General features: G+C 39.9%; 1 protein-coding gene across 4 annotated transcripts in view; it reads right to left on the bottom strand.

Moving 5' to 3' along the window:
• LOC132378399 (sodium-dependent neutral amino acid transporter B(0)AT3-like) overlaps positions 1-15,750 on the bottom strand; it is a 52,096-nt gene that overhangs the window by 19,507 nt on the left and 16,839 nt on the right. For all 4 annotated transcript variants that reach the window (XM_059945289.1, XM_059945287.1, XM_059945288.1 and 1 more), the window contains 2 exons: positions 8,345-8,529; positions 2,775-2,885 (listed from right to left, as the gene is read on the bottom strand). In XM_059945289.1, coding sequence (XP_059801272.1) covers positions 2,775-2,885; positions 8,345-8,529 — 296 coding nt within the window. The remainder of the gene's footprint in view (positions 1-2,774; positions 2,886-8,344; positions 8,530-15,750) is intronic.

Genomic DNA, 15,750 nt, shown 5'->3' with positions numbered 1-15,750 from the left:
CCAGAGAGCTAAGCCATAAGATGACAGAACCAAAATCCATCATCCTCAGGTACTAGTCTCAGAGGAGACAAAACCTTGAGTAGGTCATATTTGCCTACTTGTTAAAGCAACAATATGGCTTAGATGTGGTACAGAAAAGGTTCACAAATTAATTTGTGGTGTGTTCTAACAGGAAATATTAAGCAGAGCAGGAAAAACTCATTGAAATATGAGTATGTGTGAGGAGTCTAGCAGTGAATATATTTGAATGTGGCCCCAGGAATTTACATTGGCCTGTTAAAAAGGAGATGACATCTGCATCAACCTCCAATAAAACCACAACCTTTCCCTCAACAACTCCATTCAAGCTGCTCCTTTATGACTGTGTTGTTGCGTGCAAGCAGAAATTGATGGTTGCAAAACCCGATTAATAACAGACAGTCCTCTGAATATTGTGATTCCTTTGTTGCCTGTGGGAACACTGAGGTCTCTCTTCTTGTGAAGAGGAACTGATGTGAATTAAACCAAATCCTTGTTACAGTCTCAAAACAGTTTCAAGATTATCCTCTTTATTTTAGAATGCTTCATGCAGACCCTCACCTCACTACACTGCTTCTCCATCTCCATCCTGACTGAACTTCTCAGAGTTGAACTGCCAGTTCCACTTGATGTCTGACTGGCTCATAGCAACACTTCCTCATGCAAGGTCTGTCTAATGTTGTTGCACAAAGTTTAGTCAATATTAATGGACCAATTTGACTCCAGAAGCAATTAGAATTTTCAATTCCACATCAATGCTTGAGCTTCTATGGTATTTATAGCTTGGAAGCAAATCATTTGGTATGTAGGTGGGTGCTGGTGTTTACTTGTCAATTTGAATGAACTTTTTCTTAATTTCTCACTTCCCTTCTTTTTCAATGTGTCATTGTTATCTTCCTCTCTGATTTTTCTCTATATATTTCCTTGTGAATTTTTCCCCACTTGAAATTTAGTATATTTTCCTTAATCCTACATGGACATCTGATAAAATTTTAAAATGGATTCCACTGATTTCGTATCAAACCTATGTGAAACTGGACAGAATTTAGTAGCAATTGACCCATTGCAATTGAACAATTAGTGCAGCAAAATAAATGGCATGCTAGTACATCACCCTGTTAGCAAAAACACATTTGCGTCACCAACATGTTGAGATTTTGCAACACTGTGCCTACCCTCATGGTTTGTGCACTGTAGAGGAGTAGAGGCAAATTTTAAACTGGTAAATTGGTTAATTATCGTCGTATGTACTGAGTTACAGTGAAAAACATGTTTTGCATGTTGCTCATACAGATCAATTCATTACCACAATACACTGAAGCAGCACAAGGTAAAATAATAACAAAATGTAGAATAAAGTATTATCATTACAGAGAAAGTGCAGCGTAGGTGGGCAGTGAGGTTGAGTCATAACGAGGTAGGTTTTGAGGTCAAGAGTCCATCTTATTGAATAAGGGAAGTGTTCAATAACAGAAGGATAGAAACTATCTTTCAATCTGGTGATATGTGATTTTAGGTTTTTGTATCTTCTGCCTAATGTGAAGAAGGAGAGGACCATAAGACATAGGAATTAGAATTAGGCCATCTGGCCCATTGATTCCGCTCCACCATTCAATCAAGAGTGATCCTTTTTCCTTCTCTTCCTCAACCCCAGTTCCCGGCCTTTGCCCCATAACCTTTGACACCATATCCAATCAAGAACCTATCAATCTCTGAAAGAAAGAATGTCTAGGTACTGCTGGTGGACTCTTTGTTTATGTTGGCTGCTTTACTGGGGCAGGGAGAAGTGAAGACAGAGTCGAAGGAGGGGAGGCTGTTTTCTGCGATATGCTGAATTATGTCCAGAACACGCTGCAGTTCCTCAAGGCGATGGGCAGAGCAGTTGCTATACCAAGCTATGATGGATCCTGATACTTTCTGTGGAGCATTGATGTAAATTTGCCAATTTATTTATTTATTGAGACACAGCACGGAAAAGGCCCTTCAAGCCATGCTGCTCAGCAATCCCCGGATTTTATCCCAGAAAATCTCTGTACAATTTTTACAATGACCAATTAACCTACCAACCTGTATGTCTTTGGACTGTGGGAGGAAACCCACGCAGTCACGGGAAGAGTGTGCAGACCCCTTACAGGCAGCGGCAGGAATTGAACTCAGGTCCGCTCTATTGTAAAGCATTGTGCTGACCACTAGGCTACCATGCCACCCCAGATGGACACAATTTTGCAACATTGTGCCTGCCCTCATGGCTAGTATACTATAGAGGAGTGGAAGCAAGTTGTCCTCAAATCTGGAATTGTCTAGGCAAAGAAATTGCTATAAAAATTGCTAATAAAGAATTCAGATATATTACTGACATTACCAGAGGGATACATTAGTAGGAACAGACTTAATTTAGTTGGTTTATTGCACTAGTACATAAAAAGGTCTAGGCTATTGATTCATAGATAAGTTGGGCATATAAAAATAGTATCAGCAATAATAAGGTTCACAGTTTGTAATTGTTGTAAAATTCCATTGTGTTGCAAAATGTCCTCAGGGCAGCAAATGTGCAGTATGCAATTCTAAAGTGATCCGATCTGACCCACCGAGATTGTTGACTCTTCATTGCTGTCATAAATTGTGTCAGCTCAGGGATCCATTAGATCTAGGCAGTTCACACTGGCCTTGCAGGCAACATCTAAATCACATAGAAAAAAATACCAAGAAAAATCTTAATGCATATTATTGACATACAACTAAGTGTGCTTACTTACGTCTGGGGTAATTAGGTAGATTAAACCATTAGTGGCCCCGGGCAGTGTTAAACTTCGTACAAGGAGAATGAGTAGTATAAAATAAGGGAAAGTTGCAGTGAAGTAAATGGCCTGCAACAAAAAAAGGACAGGTTTTTAACTAGTTAATAATGTTTTCCCCCTGTTTGAAATATGAAATTGTTTAATTGTTGATCATTCTGTGGTCTTGAAGTTATGGATGCACGAGATTTTGCAGATCAATGCACAAAATGCTGGAAGCACTCAGTAGATCAGGCAGCATCTATGAAAATGTATAAGCAGTCGACATTTTGGGCCATGACCCTTTGAGACTGGAAGGGAAGAGGAAAAATGACAGAATAGGAAGGTGGGAAGAGGGGACGGAATACACTAGAAGCTGATAGGTGAAGCCAGGTGGGTGGGGAATTGGTGATGAAGTATGAAACTGGGTGATGATACGAGGAAAAGCTAAAAGGCTGGAGAAGTTGGAATCTGAAAGGAGTGGAGAATGGACCATAGGGGAAAGGGAGAGAAAAGGGGCACCAGGAGATTTAAGTAGTTGCGGACCAGAGTAGGGTATTGAAGAAGGGGGAAGGGGGAAGTGGAAAATTACTGTAAGTTGGAGATGTCAATGTTCATGCCATCAAGTTATGCTATGTGAATGGGAATAGGGACTGGATTTGAAATGGTTGGCTACTGGCTTTTTGTGGATGAAGCGATGATGCTCAGCAATGTGGTCCCCCAACCTCATACAACCCCAGCAGATTCACTGATGAACTGTTGCCTCACGTGGAATTACTGTTTGAATGGAGCTGAAGGAGGAGGTGAATGGGCAGGTGTAACATTTCCTCTGCTTGCAAGGTTATGCTCCATCTGCAAAACACAGGATTTAATTCTAATCCCCATTCCCATTCTCACATGTTGGTCCATGGCCTCCTCTTCTTCCATGATGAAGCCACTCTCAGGTTGGAGGCGGAACACCTCATATTCTGTCCAGGTAGCCCCCAACCTGAGGGCATGAACAGTAATTCCTCCATCTTATGGTATTTTCCCCCTCCCCCATCCCACTTCCTCTATTCTCCACTCTGCCCCCTTACCTCTTCTATATTCCTGCATCGTAATACAGAGTAACACACTCAAAATGCTGGAGGAACTCAGCAATTATGGAGAGATAAAAAGAGTCAGTCTAATAAAGGGTCTTAGCTTGAAACATCAACATCTTATTCCTCTCCTGTTCTGCTGAGATCCTCCAGCATTTTCTTTGTAGGATTATGAAATTATAGATTGCATAATTATGGATTGATTAGAATGAGAACCAGTCAGTCAGCATCTACGGAGGGAACAGTGAACATTGTGCATGTTTGCTGGTCTTCTTCCTCCTTCCTTTCCAGTCTTGATTAAGGATCTTGACATAAAACGTTAACTGATTGATCATCACCATAGATACTGACTGGCCCGTTGGCTTCCTCCAGCATTTTCAGCATCTGCAGAACCTCTTGTGCTTATGAGAACCAATCATCAGGAAATAAAACCTGAACACCATTTAACTTCCAACCGATAATTTGTGGTTAATGACCTCAATCATTGGGTGTGGGACATTTTTTGCCCTATTGAAACTACAAAAACATCAAAGTTCAAAGTAAATTTACTATCAAGGTGTTGGCCATGGCTGATTTGAAATATTGAAGAAAATGCCGAACTCGAATGAGTCAAGGCCAGTGGGATGCAGACGCCCACTTTGTGGCACCATCCTTGCAGACTCCACCCATCTTGTAGAATCTGAACTGATAATTTAATCGAAGCATTTGAATGGGGACACAAGGAGCTTCAGGTAATGACCTGCTAAACCTGAGACCATTCTCAGACGAGTAGCAATTTATTGTGTAAAGTGCCAGACCTACTGGAGAAGCAATCTGTAATCTCATTAGACTCAGTGTCTGGGTCGCCTAGTTAAAGTCACGAGGCTTAATGTGGGTTGTAGCCCTGAACCAGAACCAATAGGGTCAACCAGGTGTTGTGTATTCAATGACTCTGGAATGCTACATTTGAATTGATAAGGACTGAATATAAAAGGGGACACTTTGATAGTGCTAACAGCAGTAACTTTTTTTTAGAGCATCACCATTGCAAGGAAGTACCCCCTGTGCCAGGTCTGGGAAAAGAAAGAATTAATCATCTGGCCAACGGAGATCCCCGATTTTGGTGTTATTCTTGGAAGAATAGTCCGAATGAATATTGGTACAGAGGGAACAGTAGAATTCATGTTCTAAATTGTTGTCAACATAGTTACATTGTTGTTTGTGCAGAGATAATAAAGTGTGACCTTCAATTAATTACGAGTTGCATAGTGTTTACTAACCTAGTTCCATTGACAAACGGTCAACAAAAGTGCACACGTTACCATATACAACCCTGAGATTCATTTTCTTGCGGGTGTACTCAATAAATTCAATAACTGTTATAAAGTTAATGAAAGACCACACCAACTGGACGTACAACCAATGTGCAAAAGACAACAAACTGTGCAAATACAAAAAGAAAATTGATAATAACAGCTTGACTTATTTTCCCTTGAAGCAGGTAATGAGGTTTTCTGTCCCCATTATTTGTGTCCCCAGGTGGTAGGTTGAGGAAAGCTCTGCAGATATGTAGGGAGGGTGGGAAATAAAATACTACCCATGGATAAAAACAGAAATAAATCCAAGCACATCTGTACCCAGATTGAGTGGTGCTCTGATCCTATTACTTGTTTACAAAATATATATAAAATTGTAACATCATGCATCTCACAACTAACCACCACTCACTTAGATAACCACAATGAACTTACAGACAGTAGAAAGGATGCCTTAAGAGTATGCAAGGATGTAAAGAACCAGTGATAATACTATTGATACTGCCCTTACCTGCATCTCCTCCATTTCCTATACATCTACACCCACCCCACCTTCCTGCCGCTCTAATAGTGATAGAGTTCCTTTTGTCCTTGCCTACCACCCCATCAGCTTCCGCATCCAACACAACATCTTCCATCTTCTCAGAAGGGATCTTACTGCTAAATGTATCTTTGCCTCCCCCACCACCACTTTCTGCAGAGATCACTCCTCCTCAATTCCCTTATCCACTCGTCCCTCCCCACTAATCTTCCTTCTGGTGCTTATCCCTGCCCATTCTCCTCCTCCCTCACCTCCATTCAGGGCCCCAAATGGTCTATCCAGGTGAGGCAAAACTTTACCCGCGAATCTGCTGGGTCTGTCTATTGGCAGATAAGTGCAGAACGTTAAACGTAATGAAAAATGCAATAGAGCTAGTAGACTATAAAACTGAGCAGCAAATACTGTAAGTATTTGGAATATCAACAACCAAAGAAAATGGATCATAGTGCAATAAAGGGAAAATTTTCAACTGAGTGTATTTCAAGGCTTAAAATCTGCCAGAGCTCAATAGTAATAATATAACAAAGGCCTTAGGTATTAACATATTCTTTTGGCATAATATCTTGGTCCAAAACCAATCTGGAAAATTTACAAAGAAAAATAAGAAATGAAATGACAAAATTTAGAAAACACAATGTGTACTCAAACATACTTAGATTAACAATACTTTAGGGCAGGAGGAGGAAGAGGAATAACAGTCATTAAATAATTACACAACAGTCAGATAAAACTTATAAGGATATATTTTCATCAATAAAAACAGAATTCAGCACTCTATGCAAGCAAATGCAATTCTAATAAGAAGTACACACCACTAAACTTAAATGAAAGCACAGCCCAGAAAAATGAAGAAATTATCACCATAGAGGAAAAGCAATGGAAGAGCATGATCCTCCATGGAAGTCATCCCCATAATCTGAGCAGACAAGACGTTGACAAGAAATTGTCAAACACCTGGCTCAGAGCCGGAGACCTCTCCCCAGAAACAGAGGGGTTCCTTGTGGCAATACCAGACCAGGTGGTTAACACAAAAAATGATCAAAAATACATGAAAGACCAACAAGATGATAAACGCAGGAAATGCCGAGAGAAACGAGAAACAATCCAATACGCTATAGGATCCTGAAGCAGTTTAACTCAATCTGATTGCTTACACAGACACAATCAAGTGACAAGCATCATTCACCAAAATCTTGCTTTAAAATACAAACTCATAATGGATACGATACCTTACTATAAATATGAATCTGATCCAGTTTTAGAGTCACTACAAATTATATTACAACTGATCCATTACAACAGATCGGACAATCCATAATAACTGGCTGAATATAATACTACAGGATAAACAAGCAGGAACAACTTACTTAATAGATACAGCCATTCCAAACCAGATTACATACAGAAATCAAGAAGTGAAAAACACCAGAAATATGCTGAATTAAAAGAGTAAGTTGCAAGACTACGGAACATGAACATAGTATACATTGTCCCAATATTAATATCTACAACTGGTATAAACCAAAGTCACTACACAATAGCATTAAACAATTAGGCCTAGACAGCGGTATTTATGTAAATCTGTGTATTTATGTAAACAGACAGACAGTGTTTGATATCTGCAAAGGTCTGCCGGTGGAAGTGGTAAAATTAGATGCATTTTGTATGCATAAGACCATTTAGACGGTCAACTAATTAGGCACCGTATAAAGGGACACAGATGTTTATGGATTTAAATTTAAGGTGAAGGAATTTGGGGTATATCAGAAGTAAGTGTTTTACACACAGGAGGTGGATGTGTTGAATGCATTGCCAGGGGTGGTGTTAGAAGCAGATACATTAAAAATGTTCGAAAGACTCCTAGATAGGCGCATGGATGAAAGAAAATGGAAGTTATGTGGGAAGGGAGGGTTAGATTGACCTTGGAATAGATTAAAAGGTTGGCACAACATTGTGGGCTGAAGAGCATGTACAGTCTTGTATAGTTTGCCACTACAGGCGGATGGTTTTAGAGTCATGGACAAAAAGGTCAGCATTGACATGTAGGGCCGAAGGGCCTGTATCTATGCTCTATGACTCTATGATAAAGACTGGTAAATAGAGTTGATGTTTGGGTTCACTGGACGGGTACATAACATGCAGGTACTAATGGTGTTCTGTGTTCTCTCTGCTGCTTGCAATAGAATCTGCAGAACATATGTTTATTTTGAATGAGTCCTGAGAAAATTAACATTCATGATATTATATTTAAACTAGTACATCTTTTAAGGGTTCAGACCTCGTCTGCACTCCATCATTTGGATCCAAATAGATTTTTGGAAAAGACCATAAGACACAGGAGCAGAATTCGGCCATTCGGCCCATCAAGTCTGCTCCGCATTCCCGCATGGCTGAATTATTATCCCTCTTAATCCCACTCTCCTGCCTTCTCCTGGATAGGATCCTGGCCACTTCAAACTATCTGGATTATAAACGAGAACTCTGCCAGAATATTTCTGTAAAACTAAGACTCAATGTGACCAGCATGAATAATGTGTATGACAATTCAGAGATTAGGGTTGGGATAATCTTGCGGATAAAGTTATGCTGGCTGAACGTAACAAGTACCCTTAAAGTACTATTTTATCAAAAACTCACCTTTCCAAAGCTTTCAAACCCTCTAATAACACAGAGATACAAAACCAACCAAGCAGCAACAAGGCACACAACCATCCTCCATTGCAGGCCGTCTCCAAATGAGCTAATATCAGGACTGATATTCAAGGTCTCCCTGTACCAGAAGTAATCTACAGAAGTACTCTGTTCACACTCTTCAATAAACCCTACAAAAAATATGAAAGATAGTGAGTAGAATTGCCCAAAGGCAAGGTGTCAAAAACATTACTAAATAAATAAACTTAAATGCAGAACAAAGTAGGCATTAATATGCAAAATTATTAGGAGTCATGATGTTTCCAGCAACTTGGAGAATATAGGAGCTTCTAGTGTGAATAATCCTGGAACTCAAAAGTATAAATGAACTTGTATATGTTGGGCAAACCAGTGAAACATTAAATTGAATGACTTAAATAAATAGAACAAGAAGTTCACTCTATCAATATTATTTCCTTCATAGGCTATTTTCTGGTTTATTGATTAGAAACATAGAAAACCTACAGCACAATACTGGCCTTTCGGCCCACAAAGCTCTGCCGAACATGTCCCTAACTTAGAAATTACTAGGGTTACCCATAGCCCTCTATTTTTCTAAGCTCCATGTACCTATCCAAAAGTCTCTTAAAAGACCCTATCGTTTCTGCCTCCACCACCGTTGCTGGCAGCCCATTCCACACACTCACCACTCTCTGCGTAAAAAACTTACCCCTGACATCTCCTCTGTATCTACTCCCAAGCACCTTAAACCTGTTCCCTCTTGTGGCAGCCATTTCAGCCTTGGGAAAAAGCCTCTGACTATCCACATGATCAATGGCTTTCATCATCTTATACACCTCTATCAGGTCACCTCTCACCCTCCATTGCTCCAAGGAGAAAGGGCCAAGTTCACTCAACCTATTCTCATAAGACAGGCTCCCCAATCCAGACAACATCCTTGTAAATCTCATTTGCACCCTTTCTATAGTTTCCACATCCTTCCTGTAGTGAGGCGACCAGAACTGAGCACAGTATTCCAAGTGGGGTCTGACCAGAGTCCTATATAGCTGCAACATTACCTCTCGGCTCCTAAAGTCAATTCCAGGAATGATGAGGGCCAATACACCATATGCCTTCCTAACTGCAGAATCAACCTGTGCAGCTGCATTGAGAGCCCTATGGACTCGGACCCCAAGATCCCTCTGATCCTCCACACTGCCAAGAGTCTTACCATTAATACTATATTCTGCCATCATATTTGACCTACCAAATAGGACTTTTATCTGGACTTTCTAGTCTGTTCAGTCCCTCAATGCAGACACAAGGAAACAAATTTTGTAATATGCCCTTTCACTCGGAAAATGAAGAATATGTAGTAAATGGTGGGGCATTGAAGAATGCAGTAGAACAGAGTGATCTTGGAATAATGGTGCATAGTTCCCTGAAGGTGGAATCTCATGTCGATAGGGTGGTGAAGAAAGCTTTTGGTATGTTGGCCTTTATAAATCATAGCATTGAGTATTGGAGTTGGGATGTAATGTTAAAATTGCGTAGAAGGTTGAGGGGGGACTTGATAGAGGTACTTAAAATAATGAGGGGGATAAATGGAGCAGACGTGGATAGGCTTTTTCCAATGAGAATAGGGGAGATTCAAACAAGAGGACATGAGTTGAGACTTAGGGGGCAAAAGTTTAAGGGTAATATGAGGGGGAATTTCTTTACTCAGAGAGTGGTAGATGTGTGGAATGAGCTTCCAGTAGAAGTTGTAGAGGCAGGTTTGGTATTGTCATTTAAAGCAAAATTGGATAGGAATATGAACAGGAAAGGAATGGAGGGTTATGGGCTGAGTGCGGGTCAGTGGGATTAGGTGAGATTAAGTGTTCAGCACGGACTAGAAGGGCCGAGATGGCCTGTTTCAGTACTGTAATTGTTATATGGTTATATTAATGTAACACTTCACCAACACCTACTGTTACCTGCAATGATATATTCTTGATCACAACCACAAAGGAATATTTGATTTTATTAAGCAATTCATCATTCATTCTTAACCTCATCCTTAATGTTTTAAATTAAGACTACTGTGCTTGAACAATAAAAAAATCACAATATTAAACCATTTATTGTGGTATCACTGAATGTTATCCATAAGCTCCATAGGGAGTAGACTTCAACCTACTATTTATCCTGACAGCTCTGATAAGTACTTTGCTATGTTTTGTAACTTCAAAACATTAAACTAATTCAAAGGAAGATGTGGGAGTTCGGAAATTGAATCTAACTTTGTGTTTAATTTAAGTGAGGTACGTACATATGATGTGGTAGCTTGATGCAATTCACATATTGATACATATAACCAGTAACTAATTATTTAAATGGACAAAAATGCTTAATCAATCAATGCATATATACAAAATTACTCAAATATTGCTTAAATATTAACTACACAACCCTCCTCCTGGCTTGGCTATAAACTTTAACTCAACAGAGAATGCATCTCAACTATATACACAGTATATTATTAATACAACTACTATACACAGACATCCACAGCAAGGTAAATTTTATGTTGTCCCACTCAGGCTCAAAGATTTCATCGAAGTGGAGGATTTCTCACTCCTGTGAGATAGTATCTTTTCTGACATGCAAGATCACTCTGCTTGGCTGGTTCTGAGGTTCCTTCTGTGGTGGTTGTAGGAGTTGATTCTGAGACTGTGTGAAGTGGTCTGATAACCCTGGGCATCTTGCTTCCTTTTCCTTCTTCTAGTTTGTGCATCTTGATCTTTGGAAACTCTGTTTAATTTACTGGAGTACTCCCTTATTAATCCTTCCATTGCTCCTTTTTCAATTTGATCTCTCCTCTTGGTTTCCTCATCAACAAAATCATCTGATGAATGCTCTGTTTTTGTACCTCCATTGATTCCTTTGTTTTTGGTGTTCCGTTCATCCAGCTTGACTTTGGTGTTTGCATCTATTTTTACCAGCAGCTTTTCGTCTCCCACTTGATGTTCATGCAATAACCTTAATACATGCAGAGTAGATTCTGGATCTTTATATTCACAAAAGCCAAATGCTTACAACTGCTTGAACTCTCTTCCACCCTAAAACCAACCAACATTTCACAAGTAACTGCCTGATTAACCTATCAGAAGCATTCTGAGATGTTGCCTACAACAACAGTTGTAGTTGGACCACTGCTTTCATCACTTTCACTCTTCCTCTCAGTGTCGTGTCCCTTCCTTGTCCAATGTGCTTTCAACCAGAGGCACAGATGTGGGGACAAAACTTATTTGCTCTCTGTTGGGCAACGATTCATGGTGTTCAGCATGGAGACAGTTGTGGCATCATCCAGTGCTTTTCTTAATTAATCCATGAAATGGGGGCAATCTTAAATACATTTTTTGCATCTGTTTTTACTCAGGAGATGGACACAAAATCTATAGAAGTGAGACAAACCACCATCGATTTCATGGCCTCTTTATAAATTACAAAGGAGGAGGTGTTTGCTGTCTTGAGACAAATTAGTGTGGATAAATCGGCACGGCCTGACAAAGTGTTCCCTCAGACCCTGCAGGAGGCACTTGCAGAAATTGTTGGGCCCCGTAGCAGATATATTTAAATCAACATTAGCAACAGGTGAGGTGCCAGCGGATTGGAGGATAGCTAATGTTGTTCCGCTGGTTAAGAAAGGCTCAAAGAATAAGCCAGGAAATTATAAACTGGTGAGTCTGTTACCAAAAGAGGGAATGTTATTGAGAGCTATTCTAAGGGATGGATAGTGTGAATGAGTATTTGTATAGACATAGACTGATTAAGGATAGTCTTTGTGCATTGTAGGATGTGTCTAACCAATCTTATAGTGCTTTTCAAGGAAGTTACCATGAAAGTTGATGAAGGCAAGGCAATGGATGTTGTCTACATTGACTTTAGCAAGGCTTTCGACAAGTTCCTGTGGGAGGTTCGACAAGTAGGAGGTTTGGTAAGAAGGTTCAGTTGCTCGGTATTCAAGATGAGGTAGAAGATTGGATTTGACATTGGCTTTGTGAGAGAGCTGTAGTAGAGGGTTGCCTCTCAGACTGGATGCCTGTGACTGGAGTTCCACAGGGATCATTATTGGGACTGGTATTCTTTGTTATCCATATCAATGATCTAGATGATAATGTGGTTAACTGGATTAGCAAATTTGCAGATAACAGCAAGATTGGGGGTGTAGTGGACAGTGAGGTAGCCTATCGTGGTTTGCAGTAGAATATGGACCAGCTGGAAAAATGCAGACAAGTGCAAGATGTTACACCTTGGATAGACTAACCAGGGTAGGTTTTACACAGTGAATGGTAGGGCACTGTGGAGTGAGGTAGAACAAAGGGATCTGGGAATACAGGTCCATAATTCATTGAAAGTAGTATAACAGGTTGATAGAGTCACAAAGAAACCTGTTGCATATTGGCCTTCATAAATTTAAGTACAGAGCATAGGAGATGGAATATTATGTTAAAGTTGTATAAGGCATTGGTGAGGCCTAATTTGGAGTACTGTGCACAGTTTTGGTCACTACCTACAGGAAAGATGTAAATAAGATTAAAAAGCACAGAGAAAATTTACAAAGATGTTGCCGGGTCTGGGGACCTGAGTTATAAGGAAAGATTGAATAGATTAGGACTTTATTTCTTGGACCATAGAAGTTTGAGAGGAGATTTGATAGAGGTATAGAAAATTATGAGGGGCACCAATAGGGTAAATGCAAGCAGGATTTTTTCCCACTGAGGTTAGGTTGGACTACAACTGGAGGTCATGGGCTAAAGGTAAAAGGTGAAAAATTTAAGGGGAAAATGAGGGGAAATGTCTTCACTCAGAGGGTTGTGGGATTATGGAATGAATTGCCAGTGCAAGTGGGGCATATGAGCTTGATTTCAACATTCAAGAAAAGCTTGAATAAGTACATGAATGGTAGGGGTATGGAGGGCAATGGTCCAGTGCAGGTCGATTGGAGTAGGCAGGTTAAAATGCTCAGCACAGACTAGATGGGCTGAATGGCCTGTTACTGTGCTGTACTTTTCTGTGACTCTATGACTTTCAGTTGACTTAATTGCAGGAGATGTGACACACAAATAGTGAATGAATCTCCAATCCAGTTGTAGTTGGCTCAGCCAATCACGCCCCCACAATGTTGATCTTCCCGGTTTTAAAAGCTCAATGTGGCTCGTTGGTTGTTCTATTTCACTGTTACAAACATCATTACCACTGGAGTTATCTTTTCTCCAGTATAAATTCTTGATTGGATATTTGCAGGCTTCAGATTAGTATCTTTGAAATGCTGTTCATACACATTCTGTAGAAAGACTGAAACAGATGAACAGATTAATTAATTTGCTATTCACTTCTGGAGCAAGCCATATTGCTTGTCTATTGCTAGTTTTCACTTTGTAAATCTAAAGGCTATTCAGTCCTGAGTCACTCTCAGATTTTTCATCAACAGCATGCAGGTTAGTGCTCTTTTTGAAACACCATATTGACTTCTTAGCATTTTCCTCTTCCTTCTGCAGTCCATTTATTTTTGTCTGCCCAACATACTTGTTGTATGCATCCGATGTTGTTGCATTTTCAGCAAGTTTGGCTTTTAAGTCTGCATTGAACTAGTTTATATGAGCCCCTGTCACAATGGTAACACAATTTGTTCAGCCAGGCTGGTTCATGTTTAGACATTGCAATTTTGTTCACACTCACCTTCATTCCTGAATGCAACTCAACTGCATCTCTGTTTGCAGTTTCCATTGAAATCATGATTTCAGCTGCTCTTTTAAATATAAGTTGCGCTTCAGCTGGAGCTGTTTTTGAATTCTTTCTTGTAAGATTCCACAAACTAAATTATTTTTTGGTGCATTGTTAAGCCCATTATTGAAGTGACAATGTTCAGACAATCTCTTCAATTCAGCAATGTACACTGAAATGGACTCCCCTTCCTTTTGATTCCGTTTAAGGTCAGGAACAACAAACAGCTCACTGGTAATCGTCAGCAGAAGCTAACTGGGCAGTAATCGAAGCACCAAGTTTCCAGGAATGTCAACAGCAGAATCTCACCAACTGTCTAGAATTGGAGAGATGCAATTTCTCTGTACAGCTTTTGGAGTTAATATAAAACCGTACATTGTTTTTATTTCTCTACCCTGATACTGTTGTTATCAAGCAGAGGAAATTATTGTTAAACAACTTCCATGGAAAGATATAGAAAGTGGAACTGTACAGAGTAGGCAGCTGCGATCACACTTCTCATGGAATTTACTGAAATATGTCAATGGTAATTTTATTGTGATAAAAATAGAACTGTTTACATTTTATGGAGAATGGTAGCAGGTATTCATATTAAGATTCCACGTTATAAACAAAATACCAACAGAGCAATGACTCTGTTAAATATTCACTTCTCATATAACATTGACTGGACACTGGTTAACCACACTTCTCTTTAATCTTTGAAACCTGATTGTAATTCCAGTTCAAACTCCAAAAAATGTTACCCCCTTATGGGAACAGTAAAGGCCAGTTGTGAAACTGTTAGTCACACCCAGTTCTTTTCCATGTTCCTCATATGACGCCACCTGCAATTCGTAGAAGATAGCACATGGAAATCTACAGCATATTACAGGCCCTTCGGCCCACAATGTTCTGCCGATCATGTAAACTACTCTGTAAACTGCCTAAAATTATCCTACCACATAGACCTCTAAGAGGGCTAAGCTCCACGTACCTATCTAGGAGTCTCTATAAACACCCCATTGTATCTGCCTCTATCACCGTTACCGGCAGTACATTCCATGTACCCACCACTCTCTGTGTGAAAAACTTATCTCTGACATCCCCGGGGTCCCTACTTCCAAGCAGCTTAAAACTATGCCCCCTCTTTTTAGCTACTTCCGCCCTGGGAAAAAGCCTCTAGCTATCCACATGATCAATGCCGCTCATCATCTTGTATACCTCTATCAGGTCACCTCTCATCCTCTGTCGCTCCAAGGGGAAAAGGCCAAGTTCACTCAACCTATTCTCAAAAGGCACACTCCCCAATTCAGGCAACATCCTTGTAAAACTCCTCTGCTTTCTTTCTATAGTATCTGCTGTAAATCTCCTTTGCACTCTTTCTACAGTATCAACAAAATCTCACTTATATGTCAACAGCACCTGTATCAGACTCAGCTCGCATTTAGAATCCACTAGTTTCAGATAGTAATAAAAATAAAAGGGAACTATTTCAGTGGGATTTGGATTCACGCTGAGTTGGAGTTTCAGGCCACCCCCAGCTAGGTATATAAAGCTCGCTAATAGAATATAAAAATGTTACAAAGGGGATATTAGAAAGCTACTCTTTTATTTTATTCTCGAGCAGATGTAAGGTGCCGATCATTATCATCTGCATGGAA

Source organism: Hypanus sabinus, chromosome 20 (genome assembly GCF_030144855.1).
Source record: "Hypanus sabinus isolate sHypSab1 chromosome 20, sHypSab1.hap1, whole genome shotgun sequence".
In the NCBI taxonomy this organism is placed as follows: Eukaryota; Metazoa; Chordata; class Chondrichthyes; order Myliobatiformes; family Dasyatidae; genus Hypanus; species Hypanus sabinus.
This window is presented reverse-complemented; position numbering and strand designations above follow the sequence as displayed.